The 21,920-nt window shown below is 36.2% G+C and overlaps 1 protein-coding gene across 3 annotated transcripts in view; it reads left to right on the top strand.

Annotated features, from left to right (window-relative positions):
• The window catches only part of TLL1 (tolloid like 1), a 122,405-nt gene extending 100,825 nt beyond the window's left edge, over nucleotides 1-21,580 (top strand). For 2 of the 3 annotated variants that reach the window (XM_030271411.4, XM_072928425.1), the window contains 6 exons: nucleotides 49-229; nucleotides 6,665-6,790; nucleotides 8,131-8,258; nucleotides 12,958-13,171; nucleotides 18,048-18,298; nucleotides 19,561-21,580. In XM_030271411.4, coding sequence (XP_030127271.4) covers nucleotides 49-229; nucleotides 6,665-6,790; nucleotides 8,131-8,258; nucleotides 12,958-13,171; nucleotides 18,048-18,298; nucleotides 19,561-19,695 — 1,035 coding nt within the window. In that variant the 3' untranslated portion in view covers nucleotides 19,696-21,580. The remainder of the gene's footprint in view (nucleotides 1-48; nucleotides 230-6,664; nucleotides 6,791-8,130; nucleotides 8,259-12,957; nucleotides 13,172-18,047; nucleotides 18,299-19,560) is intronic. The other variant, XM_041715845.2, reaches the window with a different exon arrangement.
• Nucleotides 21,581-21,920: the final 340 nt, after the last annotated feature.

Raw genomic sequence — 21,920 nt, 5'->3', positions numbered from 1 at the left:
TTATTTTGATTGGCCAAATATATTTTCTTTCTTTCTTTCTTTTCTCAGGTTTGCAAGTACGATTACGTGGAGATTCGCAGTGGCCTTTCCTCTGATTCCAAGCTCCACGGCAAATTCTGCGGTACAGAAGTGCCTGAAGTTATCACCTCTCAGTACAACAACATGCGCATTGAGTTTCGCTCCGACAACACTGTCTCAAAAAAAGGCTTCAAGGCACACTTCTTCTCAGGTATGGAAAAGTACCCTTGTAAGTACCTCTGGGTGTCCACTGACTAGGTGGTGACAACAATTTTGGTATGAAAATGAGTGGCTTCTTTGTTTATTGTTTTCCTGGTAGCTTTGAATTAGTTTTATTTACATAAACATAAACCACTCTCCTGTCTTAAAATACCATTTTGAATTGTAATGTCTGTAGAAAATATATGGAACATATCTATATGTACTTAAATAACAGCAGAAGCAAGTAAACTTTGTGAGATACAAAGGACAAAAGAAAATTTACTGTGTTTCTATATTTTTATTAGATTTCTTTTATCCTAAGTTTTGTTGCTATTTTTTTCAAATCCCAGTTGTAAAGTGATGCAAATTGCACACTGTGTTCTCTTGTATTTTTTATACTCAAGTTTCTTAATATATTCCATTTGTTGGGAAATTACCACTTTGTTGTACAACATTTGTTTAACATTATGGCTACATCTGTGCCAAACTTTGCACTTCTTAATGTTTTGCAGAAGAACAGGGTTTAAGATCTTGATCTTTCAAAAAAAACCTGTGTCTTTTTATTTATTAGTTTAATTTTACTGAGGGAGATCAGAGCAGTGGAAGTTTATATCATATTAGGACTTACACTGTTGAATAAAGTCACACATAAGTGAAGCTTAAGATGTGAAGAAATATTTGCTCAACAGTGGCCTCTGCAATTACCCATTTAGCGAGGAGTATAGAAATCTGGCTCTGGCAGGAGACCATTCAGTGTTTGTAGAAAAGTTTGCTTTGTATTTTTCCTGCATCTTTACACAAACATATAGGGATAGGTAGCTTAACTTGTGTAAAACAACAAAAAACACCAGTTCCATCTACCCACCTCCCTAAACCAGATGTCAAACGGAAGAATTTGGGCATTGAATTGTGCCCCAGATTTTTTGATAGCAGTGAAAAATCTGAATTTGGAGAATCCTGATTTCACTTAGCATGCAGTAAAATATACTAGCATTTTCAGCATTTGTCTGCTTAAAATATTTTATCAAAACTGAAATAAAAAGGTATTTGTTACTGATACTAACTAATAATTATGACTAATAAGACTCTATATAATGTGTAAGGAATATGGTTTAGAAAGTGAAAAAATATCTACCATGGCAAACAGTTTAGGCTTTAAGTATTTTCTTATTATATGACTGTTTTGATGATTTTATTAAGCTTCTATGAAAGATGGCAAGAGGTGTTTTGTCTCATACAAAGACATAACAAACATTTAATCTCTTTTAAGTATATCTCTTTGCTAGTAATCACATTTCTCTGGTCATAATGTTCCAAAGATGCATCTTTGCCCATAGTAACACTTTTTACTTTTAAATTTATGATTTATATTAGCAAGAAGCATTCAAGGTTTACTCATTATTTGTAGTAAATACATATGTGCACACAACAGAGCTTCCTCCTGGAAGCACACAACTAGTCATTTTATGTTGGTCTAGTTGTGCCAGCAGGAATTGTCACATTGACTTTTACAGGAAAACATGTTCAAGTTCTAAAAACTGCAAATGAAGTTTTTTAAATCTTCTTAAGATCTTACAGATATTTCATATAAGACTAGCAAGGATAGTGTAGTAATTTTTATAAGCTCTGTGGTTCAGAATTTGTATTTTCTGGACATCCTGGTCATATCTATAGTCAGTTAAATTTTTGTTTATGTTAAAGTAATAGTTCATCTTCACATATGTATTTATTTATTTTGCTCAAGTGACTTTTTTTAAGTGAGTGGGTTCCACCAATGCTGTATCTTGGGGAAAGGCTAGACTAAAGATCATGGATTACAAAGCATAAGGTTGTAATTCTTCAGAACTAATTTTTCCCTTGTATATTTCAGTTCTGAATGAAATGTTATCTTTCTCTCAAAAGGTAATTGCAATAACAAATATTTTAAAGATGTCTTTAGTCAGGGATAAGTTTGAACTAATTAAATTTTTAATGAATAGAAATGTGTGATGTATCTTAGATATAATCTATATCTAATCTCTTTCAAAAAAAAAATAGTTTGATATAGAAAGCCTTTGAATCTATAAGTATGTAAATTTACTGAGTGCTTCATAATCCATTCCTGCCAGCATTTCATGTGAGTTCAAATATCTGAATATAATATGAATATTTTATTTTTATTCTTTCTCAGCTATCTTCCACTTGTTCTAAATTCTAGCAGGTTCCATTCTTCTACGTCCTCTGGCTTTCTCTGTTGACAATGTTTTCTGATTAAAACAAATTTTTTAATGCTTGATAAAAATCAAACTTCTGAATTTAAATTCTCTAAAAAGAAGATGTCAGCTCCAAATAATTAATCAGACATCTTAGGACTGTCAGAAAACACTGTTACTCTCTCATCCCTGAATTCCTTAATATGGGCATAATATGTTGTTGATCTGTCAGTGAAGAACAGACTTGAGACTTCAAGAATTTTGTCTTTTGGTAGTTGATGGCATAATTTTTCAGCTTATGAAATGTTGGGTTTTTTACCTGTTTATATGTATATTAATCTTCAGAATACAATAATTTTAGAATGATATGTGGGTAGAAATACTTAGACACTTGATTTCAGGCATTTACCAGTTTTATTAATTGAATCACAATAGATGTGTAAGCACTTAGTTATAAAGTCATAAATAATGAAAAAAAAAATGTAATGAGTAAAATACTTCATCTTGCACTCTATTCACCAGAAAAGGGCATATGCAATGCTCAGCAAGATAAAAAGGTGAATAAGTTAAATTAGTGTGAAGATTAGGAACTGAAAAATGTTCCTCAAGCACAGCCAAAGAACTACTCTTTTTGTCAGCATCTCTTTTGGTGGTGGATTCTGCACCACAGCTAGAGATGAGAAAGCATGGCCCAGCTCCAGCTTAGACGACAGAAAGCAGTTTTTGGGTGGTTGAAACCTGCTGTGATAAACTGTGAAAGCAAACAGTGACACAGGCCAACAGATGACCTGCATTAGGAAGGTATTTATGTTGATACAAGACAACATGTAATTATATTTTTGGCTGTAAAATAGTGTTAACAGCCAGACAGGTGCCACTGGAAAGTGCGAATTTTTTTTTTTCCAGCATTCTGTAAAACTTACATTTGATGGGACAGCTCTGAAGAAAGCTCAGTTTGGGGTCACTGCAGGGATCTAACTGAACTACAGAGTCTATTGTATATGTATAATCAAGTTTCTCAAACAAAAGGAGGAAACTCGGGGATCACTATATATTATTAAAAAAAAACCACAAACTTTTACTAAAACTTATTGGAAATGGATAATAGGCTTCTCAACAAACAATTTCCAGTAATTAGTTTTTTATTCTTCTCCCTCTGTCTTCTGTCCTTTGTCTCCTGATTTTGTTGTAAGACCAAGACCGAGGAGTAAATCCCTGCAGGACTTAGCACACACTGCTGGGTCTGTAAGACTAGAGAAGTATTAAATAATGCCAAAAGGATAACAATTATATATATATATATATATATATATATATATATATATGATTTTTAAATATGCCTCTTTTTTTCTGTGATCTTTCTGAAAAGTTAAGCTAAGGATTAGTCATAGTTTAACATTAAACTGCTTCCATTTATCATAAATTTCAGACTTACTTCAATGTTTTAAATAAACGTGATTGATTCTTTGTATAAATATTCAAAATATACAGGGATTTTGATATAATGTAGAAATGAGATTCATTGAGCAATAAAAAAGAGAAAGCTAGCATGTTTCTAGCCTTGAACAAAAACTCATCTCTGGTGCTATCTTGGTACATTTTTTTCCACAGACAAGAAAGCTGCCTGCAAAGAGAAAATTTTTGGTTTTGACTCTTGCAAGGACTTGATACAGGTCCCTTCAGGCCGAGGTCGTATTATTCACAGACTGGTGGCCTCTGAGGGTCTCAGAGGTACGACCGTTTGTCCTCAGAATGATTCAATCTATTATTTTCTTGAGAATGGATCTTTCCTTTTTCTGAGTACTGAAATGAGAAAAGAAAGTATCCATTTAAAATTGGGGGTACTCATTTCCATCTGTCAGCATAACAAATGGCTTTGTTTTTACATGGCAAAACATTTGTTCTTGTAACTAATACAGACTAATTGTTTGGTTTTTTTTTTTCACAATTTTTTAAACTGGGCAATCAATTTGACAGAAAGTCTGTTCTCAATTATGAAGTGTGAGGAAGGCTTGTTCAACAGTTGCATCTTTGATTAACTATGTGCAAGTAATTATTGTAGTTCAAATGTGTTCCAAAACTTCTCCTTTCTAACTTCTGTCCATTATTTTATTTCTGAGGACATCCAACATGGGATTATTTACTTATGCACTTGTCTCTTAAGAGATTATTTTATAGAATATAAGCATATCTAATGTTAAAATACTTTTCAGTGTTTTCAGTGTTTGGTGGATGATGAAAATAGGCAGGGCTTTTATTTAGAATTTGTGCTCCTACTCTGTATTTGAAAGCTAACTGGAATGCATTTTGAGCTTGCCTTCCTTTCATTTTGTTATTCTGGTGGAAAATTACAAACTAATGCTTAGGAGGGAAATATTGAAGGCTTTTGTTCATATTCACTCTAATTTCTCACTTGCTCGCTACTTTTCACTTGCAATGTGGAATTAATTTATGATAGTGCTTGATTTTGCAAAATTGTGACTTTGGTTCAAAATTGCATAGATTTGCTACCTCAGGGGCTTGCTTTGCAAGGTCATAAATAGTGTATTATGGAGTTTCTGTGCTTCCTTTCATCATCAAAATGACAAGTAGTATCTCTTTGAATGTGTATTTCCAAGAGGTATCTATGGTTTCAACTGTTTCTTAACCTTCGATCTGTTTGCATTTGCAGAAAGCTTCCAAAAACTTTCAGTGCAAACAGATTTGAGATTTACAGTACAAAATGCAGTGAGTGCTTGGGTTTGACTTGCAGAATTTACCTATAAATGCACATTATTATGTATTATAGGTAGAAGCTGATTTTTATGGAAAGACCTGTGAGTCAACAGGTCAGGGGCTGAATACATTTTGCAGAGGAAGATGTCATGTATGCCATTACATTGCAAACTTCCTTTGCTGTGTTACTGAATATGAGCATCAGTAAGGGCAGGGAAAAAATGCGTGAGTAAGACAATGAAAAGAGACAAATTATCCATGGTGGTTTCTCATCTATAGAAATTCTTACTGTACCTGCTGAAGTATGAAATATCACATTGCCTTGTTTGGAGATAATGTTAACTGTTATTTTCCAAGGTAAATAAGACAAAAGACTAAACAGTCTGCATTCCAACCCACAACAACCAGCCCCCCTAGGATGACCAAAATTTCTTTTCTCTTTTTCCTCCTGTCTCTCACATGTTGAAATGGCCCATTTAGAAAAATACAGGGGAGGTTTAATATGTGTGTGTGTATATACATATATATATGCATATATTTTTATATCCAAGAATATGTATATATATGTGTGTGTGTATACATTGATAGTTATATACATGTGCACACGTATATGCATGTATGTGTATATCCATGTCAGGAGCAGTCTGCTTCTTTTAAAGGGACCAGCCTCATCTAAAGCAAGAACAGCTGAATGACATAGAAGCGTGGCAGCAGAGGCCTCTTACTGCAGTGACAGCCTGTTAATCTAGTTTGGCTTTTTTCCATGCAATGAATTTGTAGCTGTTTAATGCAGGTCATATTTCCTCCACAATTCTCTGTTTTATTTCTAACACACTAAAAGCTCTTTTGAAGGATTATATGTTAATAAACAGAACTGCGTGCTATACTGTAGCTCTTGAATTAACTAATGCCAAATTCTTTTTTCTTTTCTTTTAAAGAAATGTTTTTCTTTTTGTGATGGTGTATAATGTCCAGATTCATTAAAAGTAAAGTATGCTGTCACGCTGCTGGGGGAAAAAAGCCTAACTTATTAGAAAAGCTCATGTGAACTCTTTCTCTTGCATGTTTAATGTGTAGAAGTTGAAGTCTTTTTTGATCTATATGTTCCTTTCAAGGTATCAGCATTAAATTATGGAATTTGTACAAATCTGGAATAATTTGTGTTGTCCATAAACTACACTACCATTGTTTGCAAAGATAAAACAGGATATTTATGAAACTTTTACCAGCTAAACCACTCGAAAGAGCAAAAGCTGGTGGCTCTCTTACCTCCTTTGTTCTAGCTGGTTTATTTTACTAGTGTTCTCCTTTAGGAACTAATGCTCATTTCCTAGAAAGATGAGACAGTCTCTGTGCCACAGTGTAAGGCTGCAGGCTGAGCAAAGAGCGACTAGAGCTAAGGCACCACAAAAATGCCGTACTGGGAAGAGTGACTGTGCTGTACCTTATCCTGCTCTGGCCTCAGGCTCTGTGCTCCTCTTGGTAGCAAGGTCTGCTGGGAGCTGTGTGCTCACCTGGGCTTGTTGTGTATTTTGCAGACAAGGATGAGTGTTCGAAGGATAATGGTGGCTGCCAGCACGAGTGCATCAACACAGTAGGAAGCTACGTCTGCCAGTGCCGGAATGGATTTGTGCTACATGAAAATAAACATGACTGCAAGGAAGGTGAGTAGGAAGGCAGTGGAGTGGTTGGTTACACAACTGTCTTCTAGAAAGATTTCTGAAGCTCTCCTTTCAAACAAAAGAAAGGAAAAAAAGTTCTCGGTATTGGGACGTTAGACATTTGGGCTTAATCACTACGACATCCCTCCCCTTTCCCATCCCCTCCATCCCCAGCATTTGTGTGGGCTGAGTTCGAGGTCCACAGGAATGAAGTTTGGAAAACTTGGGATCATTGGCACAGAGTGCTATTTTCAATACTTCTGTGAGGTGTAGAATATTTAAAGCTCTGATAAAGTATTTATCTAAGGCTGTATTAAACACAGGGGTGGAGTTTCTGGAGAGAAGCCTGGTAAAGTTATGATTAGCTGCTATCAGTAGCAGTTAGTTTCCTCACAGCTGGGTTGAAACTATATCTACCCTTTCTGGCTTTGTTTTAGGTGACATATTTAGACAATATAAGTTCCAGTCAGAGCCATATGCATCTTCCTCTTGGCTCTCTCCAGGTGTGAAAACAACAGGGTTTGGGACTTAAGTAGAATTTAAATGAACCTCAAGTGTGCACTATTATGTGAGCTGCTGTAATGTCTCAATGTTTTATAGCATGGATTTAATCTGAGAGTAAAGACATGCCCTTTGTGAATCATTTGCATTTTCACTGGTTTTAGAATGCTACTTGCCTACTCTAAAATTTTTTTTTTTCCAAATAATTTTATTTTCTAAATAATTCTCTGATATTTAGAAAGCAAATTGAGATTGTTAAAAGTAAATACAGAAATGTCTTCTTTTGGTTCTGGGTACTAGTGGTTTAGTTGCAAAGTCACTCACAGTTTAGTCTTGGCTGTTCTCACATTGTAGATGTGAAACTGTGAGGTACAAATCAAATTGATTGCTCTGTAGCTACAGTGAAAATTACTGAGAAAAAAATAAATTGTTTTAGAATTTTCTTTTTGAGAAAGTAATGAAATTTTCGTATAGATTTGCGTTCATATTTGTATGTAGGATGGGGGAATAGGAAAAGACTTGATTTTTACATAATAAAAAAATAAGATAAATGTTTAATATTTATCTTATATTTATTCCTGTATAAGACTTTTTCTGAAAAAAGCCATCCATTGTAAACAACCGTGTATGTTTCACAACAATCCACAAAGAAATGTGCTGGGTTAATTCTCTAAAGCACATGCCTGGGAGGAAGAACATGACAGTGCACTCTGAAAAGCATGCTTACCTATCTTCCTAAAGACCCTTTCCACTTAGTGTCTGCCCTGACAAAAAATAGCACTTTTTTGACTGCTTCTGAATGCAGACCCCCAGACTAACTGACACTATCCCTATTGGCACAGCTGAATGTGAACAGAAGATCCACAGTCCCAATGGCATCATCACAAGTCCCAACTGGCCTGACAAGTATCCCAGCAGGAAGGAGTGCACGTGGGAAATCAGTGCCACCCCTGGGCAGAGGGTCAAACTGGTGAGTCTCTGCCTTCCCTTCCTTTTCAGCTTTTCTTGCATCAAATCAGCTTCTCAAATGACTGCTCAATGATATGAAACTGTTACTAAACTTTACTGTCAGTGTGCATCCCAGAGGTAGACTATTTTAAAAACTTGCTGAATCCTGTCCATTTCTGGCCAACAGGGACCACTCAATATCATAGAGTCGTGATTTAAGTTTATAGTGATTGGAAATACTCTGCGCAGTGAAGGCAGGAGGAATGCTTTCCTCCTGTCAGACTTTACTATGTCATTGTTGAAACTCATAAAACTTGTGCAAAGTTTTGGCAAATATGGCAGAGGCCATTTACACAAATTCCAATATATAGAAAAGGCAAAAATTTGAGTTATGAACAGTCCTCTACACACACCTTTTCCTGTTCTGTTTTTTTTTTTTTTTTTGAGAAGGAAAAAAGATACAAAACCCCTGAGAATCTGGATTTCTCATTTAAAAGTGTTTTCAAATTTTGACATAAGTAGCAGAGCAGCCTGGAGTAGATTTGTGAATTTTGTGTCCAGCTGGCTGAGGACAGTGCTGGTGTCCAAAGACAGGCCTAGCAAAGCTTAGATAGCTTTGCAGGTTTACTGAGGTTATGTAGCCTCTGTATGAGGCCAAATGCATGCTGATGCCAATAGGGTTTCTGCTTTGAGCTCAGCCCCAGCATTTCTTTAGCAGCTTATTTTCAGGACAGCCGCAACAAAAGCTGGCCTTACATATATTTAAACTTCATAGATTGATTTTTCAACTGTTTTGGAACAAATAAAATTAAGGAGAGAGAAGTCTCTGTTTCAGAGGTAGGAGCAATAGCCAATACTTGTGCAGGGATGAAAGGTGTATTCCAATCTCATAACTGCTGACCTTTACAAACCCTAACCCCTTGTCCTGGTTTTGGCTGGGGTAGAATTAATTTTATTCACAGTGGTTGGCATGGGCCCGTGTTTTGGATTTGTGCTGAACAATGTTGATAATACAGAGATGTTTTTGCTATTGCTAAGCAGGGGTTATACAGAACCAAGGCTTTTTCTGCTTGCAAGGAAGCTGGGATTGCACAGAAAGTTGTGGGGAAGCACATCCAGGACAGGTGGCCCAACCTGACCACAGGAATATCCCAGACTGTTTGACATCATGCTCAGGATATCAAACCAGGGGAAGCAGGAGGAAGGGAATGGTGTTTGGAGTGATGGTGGGGCCCATGTGATGGCTGAACTCCTGCCTGCCCATGGGAAGCAGTGAATTCATTCCTTGTTTTGCTTTCCTTGTGTGTGTAGCTTTTGCTTTCCCTATTAAAATGTCTTTATCTCAGCCCACAAGAGTTCTATCTTTCACACTTCCAATTCTCTCTCCAGTTCTATGGTGGGGCAGTCAGCAAGCAGCTCTTTGGGGCTTGGCTGCTGGCTGGGGTTAAACCACTCCTTACTGGTGCTGATGTGGGATTGTGTATTGATCCCTGTTCACCAAAAGTAAAACAGTTGAAGTGTACTGGAGGGGATGGTGGCAGTGGAGAATGAGTGGTGTGCATGCTCTGTCCATTCCAAGGGTGAAAAATAGGTTTCTAATTCAGGCAGCCTTCCTGCTGCTGCTTCTGAGCAAGTATTCGTCGTACTGGCTGAATAAACTAAAGCCAGACAGGTATAGGCATGTTACTGTAAAAGCTTTTCCAATACTTATACCCACAGCAGGTGAAATTCCAACATTCAGATATCTCTAGCCAAATATTCCATGGTCTACTTTACAGAGAAAAGATTTTTCAAAAATTGGATTTTGCCAATGGACCTGAAAAACATATACAGAATTTTACTAGGTAGAATTTTCAACAATACCTCCATAATTTAGAGTCAGAGATCTGATCTTCTGTGCAAGCCAGTAGGGTCAATTACTAAATTCTGTATGTACAATATCTATAAGTTGTGTAGTACAGCAAGGTCCCATATGAATAATACTAATACCATAATTCCACACTGGATGATTAGTTTTTCTTTCACACTGTAGTTAACTTTTCATAGTTTTCTTGTACAAATTGAACAAGAATTGGTTGCTTCATGGTAACAAACCACATTAATTGTGAGGCTGAGATTTCTTTTTTAAGAGGGGTGTATGTATAGAAACTAATCTTTTGTTGATTGCCCTCGCTCTGCTAATCATTGAAAGTGTCTTCCTGAATGGACTAAATTCAAGTATTTAGTGCAATTAAGAAGCCTATGAAAAAAAGGATATGCACTTCAGAACTTTTAAATGAAGCATGTAGATAAAGATGGCTTTGAAAATGTACATAGCAGAGAGACTGATTTCCATGAGCTAATCAGCCGGATGTTTATAAGAGACAGACTGAAGTGTCCCATCCAGGCAGCTGTCCATAAGTGCCACCAACGTATCTGCTTGGTTGAGTGGTGTAGATAGAAAGGTCTGGATGGCCAGAAGCTATATGTAACAATTCTGAACACCATTCCCACTAAGGAGACAACTCACATGTGGTTAAAATAGTCATGGTAGGGTAGCAATTCAAAAATATTTGTCTCAGGAAGAGAGGGTGTGATTGAATTATGCTACCAGCTTTATTAGATCATTTGTTAGCTCTGTTGGCAGCAACTATTCAGTTATGTTTAAGGGAAGTTTGTGTACCAGTTCTTCTCTGTCAAACCTGCAAGGAACTGGCTGACTTTTAAAAAAACTGAGACCGTCGATGGATGTTCTAAAATATCAGGCATTTTGAGATTTTAAAGGACTATGCACCTTAAGATCTGATTTTCCTTTAAAAAGCAAGCTCCTTGCACTCTCTTTGGATTGCTAGAATAGATTGCTACACTCACAACATATTTAGGACTTTTTCTGGTCATATTTGGGGATACAATATTACATGTACTGTGCTTCTGCAGGCTTGGGAATCCCAGTGAGAAGTCAAATATTAAAAACAATAGGTGTGTATTACAATTTATAGTGAGATATGTTTCCTAGAGAGTGTTGTTTTCATTGGAAGTTTTTTCATGCTGGTGAGAAGTGAACAAAACAGATATAGTTTTCCTCTAAAAGAAAATTAATTTCTTCAAGCTGCTCTTGGATCATGCCTATTGCTCCCATTGATTCCAAGCTGGCTTGACTCAGCACTGTGTTTAAGTAACTCCCTTACTGAGACCTAGTCTCTCAGCTTTCTGGGGTTTTATTAATCCATCAGATTTTATTTCTGTATAAATGACAACACATAGCTGGCATCATAAAAGTAGGATGGCTGACCACAATTTAAGAGCAGCAGGAGTGACTGCTGTACAGCTGTTATCATTGCCTCTGCAGTTTCAGTCCCTTAATGTAAACTCCAAACCTTCACAGTGAAATGAACCTGCACTCACTGTGTCACACAGCTCTTCACATAAAATAAGTGTTATTCTGAATATTGAGGTTCTCTGGGAAAAAAAACAACTGTGTTAGCTCTTTATTTAGGTCAGCTCTTAATATAAATTACCATTGCATGTCACAGTCTCAGGGTTCCACAAGTGATTTGGTAGGTCAGATTTGTTCTGGTGTACCAGAGAGAATGCTTAATTGTGATATTTGCTCAGTATTTGATAGCTCAGTTTTAGTCCTTTTAATTATTGTTTCTTAATCCTATTCTGTTTGGATTATGGGGTTTTGTTTGGGGCTTTCTGTTTTTTTTTTTTTTTTAATGAACAGTCAGCTACATGACTACTCATGAAAGCATGTGTATTTGGTGGTTTTATGCTGTTTTGTTGAACAAAATAGATTTTGAATTCCACCTTAAATTGTAGCTTATGCTATACAAAATTCAGAAATATGTATATTGCCTTCATAGTGTTTACATGAGGAGAAATTACCAGATATTAAGCTTAAGCATTGTTGAAATTTAGTCCTGGTCAAAAAGTCTTATCTGAAAAATCTTACATGTCCCCTTGAAATAACTTTGTTTATATCATTCTAGTCTTGGAAGACAGTCTTCTAGATCAGAAAAGCAGGTATTAGTTGTATGTGTGTTAACAGTTTCTGTCAGGCGTGGCATAAACTTTTTGGAAATGCCTGAAGTTTGTTCCAACAAACAATTGGCACAATTTTGTTGTTTTTCACAATGCGATTGCTAGCAAAAATGTGACCTTAGCATGAAGGGTGAAGCCTGAAACATCATTAAGTTGTAAGAATAAAAAAATCAATTTCTAAGTAATAGATTAGAAAATATAACTTTCATGCATAAACCTTCATGTGGAAAAGTCATTCTCAAGAGGGTTTAGTTGCAGTGTGATGTAGGTTTTAGAAAAGGACAGGGGGGAGCCATTATGCTTCACAGATGTTTCAATCAATCCTCAACAATGCAAGGAACAGTAATTTCTGACTTTCTGCTGCTTTGAATGCTCTATGAAATTTGGAATAATCCTAAAAACGGTGCACATTCAGCAGAAAGGCAGCAGTATTCTAGATTTAATACTCTTATAGGTAGTAGTTATTATAAAGATGCCTTTCTGTATGAAGGATGATGCACTCTTGAAGTTCAGTGTCTTAATTTTTATTCCACATTCTCAAGATCAATGTATTTTTCAAATCTACAGGCTTGTAGAAGTAGTAATGTTAAATCTGTCGTTTTAACTTCATCCTTGTATTCTATAACATATTAATATATATGTGTACGTAGCATGTAAATACAGTCCCACAATGGGTCATTTTACTTTTTTTCCCCTAGACATTCAATGAATTTGAAATAGAACAACATCAGGAATGTGCTTATGACCACTTGGAAGTGTTTGATGGTGAAAGTGAAAAATCGCCAATCCTGGGACGCTTATGTGGCAATAAAATACCAGATCCTCTCATTGCTACTGGAAACAAAATGTTCCTCCGCTTTATTTCTGATGCTTCAGTTCAAAGAAAAGGCTTCCAAGCAACTCACTCTACAGGTGAGAGATCAGGATGTGCTTTTTACTAATAACTTACCCATTGTTCTTTAGTGGTAGATACACAGACTTTTTTTTTTTTTTTTATTGAGTTCACAGATGTAACAGCTGTATCTAATGAAGCCTTAAGCCCAGTAGAAAAAGTCTGAGATTGCAGAAAGTACTCTCTAATATTTTAGATATTCCTTTCTCTCTGTCTCTCATAAGTGAGAAATTAAAAGGTGTTGCAACCGAGTCAAATAAGAAATGAGGGTCCTCAGGATCCAGGACTTGAGATCATAAAAGATTTAATTTAATATCTTTTCACTGTATTAGTAATGACAACACTTAACTGGGACATGTGATGCACCTCCATTACTCTCTTGTTCTAACTTAGACATTAATCTGAGTTTTGTGTAAACAGATACTTCTTTCCTGTAGTGCTTAAAAGGAAAGACAAACCAAGGAATAAGAAAAAACATTAAAGACTTTATTAGGACCTTTAGAATATAATGTTTTTCATATTTCCATTCAATTTTCTTGTTTGGCAAAAAGAAGTTGGAAACAGTGGTTTGTAATAGCATTTATAGATTTTTTGGGATATTTTCAGTGTATAGATTTTTCCCCTGATGTTGCTTGGCTTACAGTGGCCTCTAGTGCTGAAGCTCTGAACATCCAGTGCCTGCAGTAAAACAAGGGGACTTGAAGCTTCTTGACCTTTACTTTAATCTTCATTTATAATGAATTCTTTCTTTACTTTCCAGAATTAATTCTTATTTATCCAGGCAATAAATAATTCAGAAAACATTTCATAAATATATCTTCTAGGAGATAAGTTTTTGTGACAGGTAATAGTTATGAATAGAATTATCAAGGTAATGAGTTTTATTACATTGTAATAAAAGTTAATAATATACAATAATTTAATAATATAATTGTAATATTACAAGGTTAATGTAATATGATATTACCCAAAGTATCCATCAAGTTGATGTGTAATGCACAGCTAAAAAATCCTCATACATATCAATGCTGGCATCTTTGTCTTTTTTTTCCTTCTGGTTTGTTCTAAATAATTAAAAATCTTTATTAATTTAATTTCCCTTTCAGAAGAAGACAGTAGAGAACAGTATATGAAATCATTATGATCTGGGCCTTGAAAGTGAAAAGTTTAGCTACCTGTAACTCAGTTTTTCTTGTGGAAAATCTTGTTCTATAAGCATGCAATATTTTGCTTTCCCTACTACAGTAACATTTTCCCTTAGATGCAAAATTGGATAGAAGTAATAATTACCCATTTTTAATTACCTCAGGGTATATAGTTAAAAGTCAGAACTCTTGCTAGAACAGGTGTTGTAAAACTGCTGTTTCATTTATTGTCCTCACTTTCAGTTTGCAGAACTGGAGCAGTAAGTATGCTAACAAAGTTCAGATGTATACTCCCTAAATTCTAAAGATTGCAAGTTTTGTTATGACTTACTGAGTTTTATGTGCCTTAAATATAAAAACATTTGTAGCATGGACAAGCATGTGCTTTTCTAAAAAACTGAGAAAAATAAAATCTACCCAGTTTTTAAGAATGCTATAAAAAACTACTAAGTTTACCTCCTTAAGAGAGGACATTTATTTCTGTCAGCTGCTGTTGCACAGACTGCTCCCTGAGATGAGCCCTCATCTCTGGTACGTACCTGGAGGTAGTGTTGGAATGAGGGACAGCTCAGGTCTTGCAGTCTGCTCCTCCAGCCTTGAGCCAAACACAGATGCTTGTGAGAATTCTGTGAAAATTTTACCTCTGTGCTGTGGGCACATGTGAATGAACAGATACCTAACAAGTGTATGGGCAGAGGATATATTCCCTTAGTTAATCTTTTCTAGAAAAAACTGATTGAATGGTGTGCAATGGAAGTAGACAAGGTTCTCTTTGATCCTGCACAACTGTGCAGACAGACAGGGAGTGCTGAGGAAGATGCTTCAGCCACTTCTAACATGTTGGCAGAACTCACCCAGTGAAAGGACTGCTGTAACACAACAGCAGTGAAAGAGTAGCTGGATTCTGTGCCCAGAGCTGCTGCATTCCTGGCATCTTCATGATTTAATGGCTCCTTATTATTCCAGTAGGTGCTGTCAATGATGATTTCCCTTCTATGACACTTTTTGGCTTGAAGTGCTATCCAATTTCCAAATTTGCATTTAATATTTCAGAAAACAGGATAAAAATGTAACAGCAAATACAGTAAAGCTTAAAAAATAAACTGTATGGAAAGGCTTCCTTGGGTGGAGCAAAACTTATAAAATGCTGTTTTGAAAGTGCAATGCAATTTTAGAAGGCGATTGTCATATTTTCCCCTCAGAAAAGGCATAGCCCATCCAAGAGGAATTCATAAAAATGCTCCTGACAGATCATTAAGCATCTTTGTTCAGGGAGTGATCTGATTGCCCTAACTCAGGCATCTAGTTTTCTTCTGGACAGCTTCATTTATGGTGCCTGGCCTCCAGCCACTGCTCTAGGAGGTAACAGATCTACTGTAGGTCCTATTTGTATGTGTCAATGCTGGGAGGATATCTCAAACCAATTTGGATATCTCAGATGTCACTAAGTTTAGATGCTTGTGTTGCTCCCAAAATAACTGTAACAATTCAGTATGGGAGTGCTGAATCAAATTTATAATCGTGTTTCATTAGTTCAGATGGTGTGGATTTAATCTTTTCCCAACTGTCTGGCTTGTTAGACAGTTAGGAAACTACTGCTCGATTTGTTCTTATGTTTGTAATAAGCCTCAAAGTCCCCAGAAACGTCATGAAACATGAGAGGTTTTTGTGCCTTAGCTAATCTAGAAAAAGTCTTTCACTGAAGCTATGAGATCACCATGGTTTTACAAGTTGGACATATTTCCTTACGGTCAGAAGCAAACACCCTGCCTACGGCAGAGCAGCTGTGCCTGCACAGTGGAACCCACAGTGGGTTAGCTCTGGCACCAAGGCTAAGCAAGCAGGGCTGTGTGGCTCTGCTCTGTTCTGTGCCTGTCCCACGTGTCCCAGGGCAGAGCCTCGTAGTGCAGGCTGGATGTAGACTTCTGAAACTGCACCTTAATTCTTAAGAAACTGAAAATTTGATTGTAATTTCTATTCTAAAATATGAGGCTATAATCTGTAAGAGAAGAGCAGGGGAACAGGAATGACCATTTTTTGTGGTTGTATGGCTACAACTTTCCTTTAAGCTCCTGTCCTCTGTAGCAAACAGAGGGAAAGAATGCACACAGTTCATTAAATGTTTTCTTTTTTTGCAGCTGTTTGGTGTCTGAGGCAGTGAGGTGTTCCTAATGTTGGCAAGAGTCCAGTAAAACAAAAAACCCAAAACAGCCCCTTCTCCCCTCTACAACAACAAAAAACAACAACAACAAAAAAAAACCAGAAATGAAATTCAGAACAGGGAGAAAAAACAGTAAATTAGAATACCAATGAGAAATAACTGTTTGAACTATCTTGCCAATGTTTTATCATATGCTCTTTTTTGTTCTTTAAGAGAAAAATATTTGAAATTTCAGATTGAACTGATCATGCATAATGGATTACTTACATAATTTATATTTCCTGGTTTTATTCCTTCATTCCCCTATTAAGAAAAAACCCACTCTTTTTAAAGAGTAAGGATTTGGTCATTATCATTATTAACTATCAGCTGAAATGTGACTCCTCGCAATATAATAGTGCAATTGGTCATGTTTAGTGTGGGTGGAGCCTGTGAAGTAAAATTCAGTGTCCCTTCACCAAAGCTTAGAAAGATTTGAATCTTGCTCTTCATTTCAAGTTACTCTAAAAGGATCAATCCATAATATCTACATATTTTTAAATGCAGAGAAAATTATCTATTTATAAAAATTAAATCTAAACTTGTGAGTCTCAATGTTTTGTTCAAGCTCATTTCCACTTGATGTTTTTATCAAGTGCTGTAAGAGGTGATTTGTTCTTGATGAGAAACCAAAACAAAATCATTCTGTTTGCATTGAAATCTTCATACATGTAAAGTAAAAAAGTCTGCACCCACCTTTTGGAAATATGATGCATTTTGGAAACAATGAATTTTTACTTAAGTACAATTTTTGTCTCTTCTTCATTGGGTTCTAATAACACTTTTACTTATTTTTTTTTTACACCTTATTCACCTATGCACTAAAGCTAATTCCTATTTAAATTCTGAACTTTTTGAGCCGAGCTCTAAAGCCCCACATCCATTTTGCAACTGCATACAAATAGAGATTTATGCTAAAATAATGGTTTTGACAAAAGGCATGGATCTCCTGTCCAAATCTTGCCTCAAGAGTAGGCTTTCACTTACAAGACTTTATCTGGTAGCAGCAGATTTCTTCTAGCCCACTGTTTTGCAGAGAAATGCCTGCCCATGTACTACACAGCAAGCAAGGCAGCAAGCTTTGCCTCTTCAGGTGCCACATTATGGTTTAAGCTGACACTACTGTGAAACAAAAGAGTTTTGCATTCAGTCACTGACTGCAAGTGTGCTGGAGCTGATCCTCCTCATCACTTGCAAATGGTGTCATTACCTCCTGTGGAAGTCACCACTGCTGGCCACAGGAATCTTTCCAGCCCTACTCAAAGACTCATACTGCTTAAACCACATTCCTTTGGTGTTCCCTGTCTTCATCTTTCAATTGAAAATTATGAACTATGTTCAAGTGTCTCTAGTTATAAAAGAGAATTTGTATAAGAAAACTCAGAATGATGGAATTAAATTCACACTCTGTAGTACTTCCCTCTCAGCTTGTTTGATTAACCTGCTTGTGACATTAAAATGCACACAGCCTGAATGAGACTGGGCATCTATGAAAAGAAAACACAAATTTGCACTGAATAAGCTTCTTCATCTTTTTTTCCCTCCATTTAGAGTGTGGTGGTCGTTTGAAAGCTGAACTCAAGCCCAAGGACCTGTACTCACACGCTCAGTTTGGTGATAACAACTACCCGGTTCAGGCAGACTGCGACTGGCTGCTGGTGGCCGAGCGCGGTGCTCGTGTCGAGTTAATGTTCCAGACTTTCGAGGTTGAGGAAGAGGCAGACTGTGGCTATGATTATGTGGAGCTTTTTGATGGTCATGATAAGACAGCAGTGAGACTTGGTCGATTTTGTGGATCTGGGGTAAGTAAATAGGTAGAAACCTTTCTATTTTTCATTTCTACAAAAAGAAGAAAGGCAGAGGAAGGTAAGGGTCATGAGATTCAGTTAATACACCTTATAGTGAAGGTACTAGATTATCTATGTCAGATTTTAATGTATAAATTTGCAGGCTTGTAGTACAATCATTCCCTTGAAATATTTTCATCAATAAATATTCTTACCTATTTTTTGACCAAAGTATTGCTATGTTAAGCTTTAAGTAGCTGGCAGTGGCATGTTTATCAGCACACAAAGAAAAGTTAGCAGCTTTATTTCTTACATAGAGGGAAATGCACCAGGGTTGAAAATTAATACAGTAATGTTCTTTGAATTGGAAGAAAGCCACATTTTAAAGTAGTAGGGGCAGCTGGGAAGCATTTATAGTATGCTCATTGACTTTCAAGTCTGATTTTTGGGAAAAAAAAATATGCTCCTAAATTAGGTGATTAATATGGGCCTTAAGAAAACTGTGAAATCCTATATGCATTCTGGCACATTTTAACTGTGAGGCATGGAGGAAATTGGCCAGGTGACGCCCTGAAAATGCTGTATCCTGTATCTCATTTTAGACTTGCACTGGTCTGCGGGCTGTCTGCCTTGTGAAAACTGGTGTAATGATCCCAGAAGTCTTCCTCAATTCTTTATATGTGTGCCAGTGCAAGCACACTTTTGTGCGTATACTCTTTGCCTAGATAAAAGGCTTCAAAGACTATATAAGATGACAGGAGTTCTTAAGTAATTATGTGTCACTTTTTTCAGCCTCTGGGATGGATCAAACATCTCAATCATTCAGACAAGTTACCTGTAAACTGGCTTTAATCCTTTAGTGCATTTTTGAACACTAATGCTGCACAAAAGGCACTTCCATTTGAACTGTGGGGGACGCATTCTAAGGGAAATGCTACAACTGAGTCTAAAGATAGAAAATAGTATTAGCCTCTGTTGTTCATCTAAATTTAGAATATTGTATATGATCCTGCCCAGGCACTTACTTTCTCCAGCAGAACTAGAGAAAAACTAGAAGTTTAGGTTATTTTCTCAGTCTGCCTCTAAAATTCCTAACCTTTAACTGAGAGCACAATGAGATTGAACTATTCTGTCTGAAGTCAGATGGCGTTGTATGAGACACAGTGGAATTGTGTGATGAAGTGTAGCAGGAAAAGCAAAATATTCATAAAGAAAAAAATAGTGTATGAATACACAGAGTGGACAGATAATTTTTTCTTTTTATTAATTTATTTTAGCCACCAGAAGAAATTTATTCAGCAGGAGAATCTCTTCTACTTCACTTTCACACTGATGATACAATCAACAAGAAAGGATTTCATATACGATACAGAAGTATAAAATATCCAGGTAGTGTGCACACCAAAAAATAACACAAGAACCTCTATGCCAGAAAAGAAGAGTGAGAAAGAACACACAGTGAAAAGGAAGGAAGTTCTGCCATTTTTTTTTAAACTGAAGTTATTAGCACAAATGTTTAACAGAAGTTCAGTTGAAATGCTGACTTATAATACCAGAGACTGAAATAAAATAAAAGAAGAAAGTCACCTACCCCAGTTAAATAGCCAAGATGACGATGTGCAGGCTTCATACTTGACTGTCTCTGCAGAGCTTGTGAAAGGACTTTGCATGCAGGGAGAATATAAAAGCTTTTGTTCATGGTCCAGTATTTGCTAGAACCGCGTGTGGATTCAATCAGTTTCATTCAGGGGAAGTGACCCTCTAGACTATTCTTCCTTCTGACAATTGTATGGTGTCTAGAAGGAAAAGAAGCTCTTTTAGGTCACACACTCAAAATACTGTCCTTCTACCTAGTTGTTTTGACTTTGAATCCTGCATACAGTGTGTACAAGGACTTGAAAGAAGATATGAAATGAGAAGGCCTTCCTGCATTGTTCTGTATTTTTTACAAATTCACCTGTCATATCAGGTTATTAGTGTTTTGAAACTGGAAAATCCTACTTCTGAAATGTAACTGATCTATAGAGTATTTTGTTTTACTAAAGACTGAGAAGTCTGAACTGTTACATTGGTCAGCACTAGTGACCAATCACTAGCTGACTGAATTTTAATGGTGTAAGCATCTAAAAAATGTTTGGTTTACTGGTTAAGTAAGCTATCTCTGATGATGTGCTCTTATTTTGCACTGAATATAGAAAGAGACTGAAATGAAAACCTGTCCTGAATCAAAATCTGTATCCATGAGAGGGAGAAATGGTCAAGGATCATCTGAAACTCCTCCTACTGAATTTGTTTTCAGCAGTACATTTGAAACAACTGCTAAGCTTTATTTCCTTGGACTTTTTTTGTGAATGAGCTATTTGCCTGACTCAGTTACTCAGAAATGAAGCTGCAGTAGTGTCCAAAAGACAAGTTTCCCAAAGACATTTTTGTTAGTTTTTTTCCTAAGAGTAAGACTATCCGTGATAGTGAAGCAAAACAAAACAACAGACCCAGGATCTTTTTGATATCAAGTGTGAATTCCTATGGTGCTATTCCATGAACATTAAAAAAAAAAAAAAAACAAAAACAAACCACGAAGTTTTAGACTTTTGAGCCAACAGTTTGCAGATCATGAATGTCTCACTACACCTGGCTGCATCTGGAGAAGGAAGGCATTACTGCTCCAGTGGAAAGTGGGTTTCAATGGCAGTGCTATTCCTGTGGAACAACTACTATTTTTGCCTTAGAATCCTCGCACACAATCAGACAGATCTTCCTGTAGATACGCTCATAATTTGATAAATAATTTGACAACTTGAGCATCTTAGCATACGCTAACAAAAGGATCTTCAAGCAAAAGCCCCATCTGCAGAGAGAGATCATCTCCTGTAAATACAGAGACCTGCTTTTGATGTAGAGATATGTTACATTTAGAACTGAGATATTCTATGTGCTTTAGGCCATACATGGCTCTAGTCATAATGTATATGCATTTTGTAAGTATTGTATGAATGAGTGCTCCAGGAGAGTGAGAGGTATTGTATGGGTGAATATGAAATTGTTTCTTTATGTGCCAAGTTCTATCAAGACCCTGTTTGACTGTAGCAACTTTTCTTTAAAGGCTTCATAGACAGATAACAAGGACTTCTAGTTTGCAAGAATCAGGTTTAAAGGAAGTATTATGTTTCACTTACAAGAAATATTATTTTGATATCCTTTGATGTAAGTTGCTACTCAAATTAGCTTAGTTTTTGTTTCCTTCTATGAACATACATTGGCACTAATAAATCTGACCTTTTTTTATAAAAATAAAAATTGAATGTCTCTATAGTCTCTTTGCTTGTTTTAACAGCCCTGTTATTACTCATAAGTATTTTTCTTTTTAGATAGCTGATGTGTGTGAAGTTCAAAAACCTTATAATTTCTGTGTTTTTATAATGCTGCTCCAGTGTCTTTTTGGCTCATTTTTTCAGGTTATTTGATCTAGAAATGAACTACAAACATTTTCTCCAAGGTCTTTTACAACAAAGTTCAGGCAGAGATATTACTGAAGTTAAAAAAATAAAATGTGCATTCTTGGTGTTACATAATTTATTAGCAGGGTGGAATTTCAATGCTTAAATTTCTGAAAGAAAAGCAAGAAGCAGCAGAAACA

The sequence above is a fragment of the Taeniopygia guttata genome, chromosome 4 (assembly GCF_048771995.1).
Source record: "Taeniopygia guttata chromosome 4, bTaeGut7.mat, whole genome shotgun sequence".
Classification (NCBI taxonomy): Eukaryota; Metazoa; Chordata; class Aves; order Passeriformes; family Estrildidae; genus Taeniopygia; species Taeniopygia guttata.
Note: the sequence above shows the minus strand (reverse complement) of the source record. Positions and strands in the feature narration are given on the sequence as shown.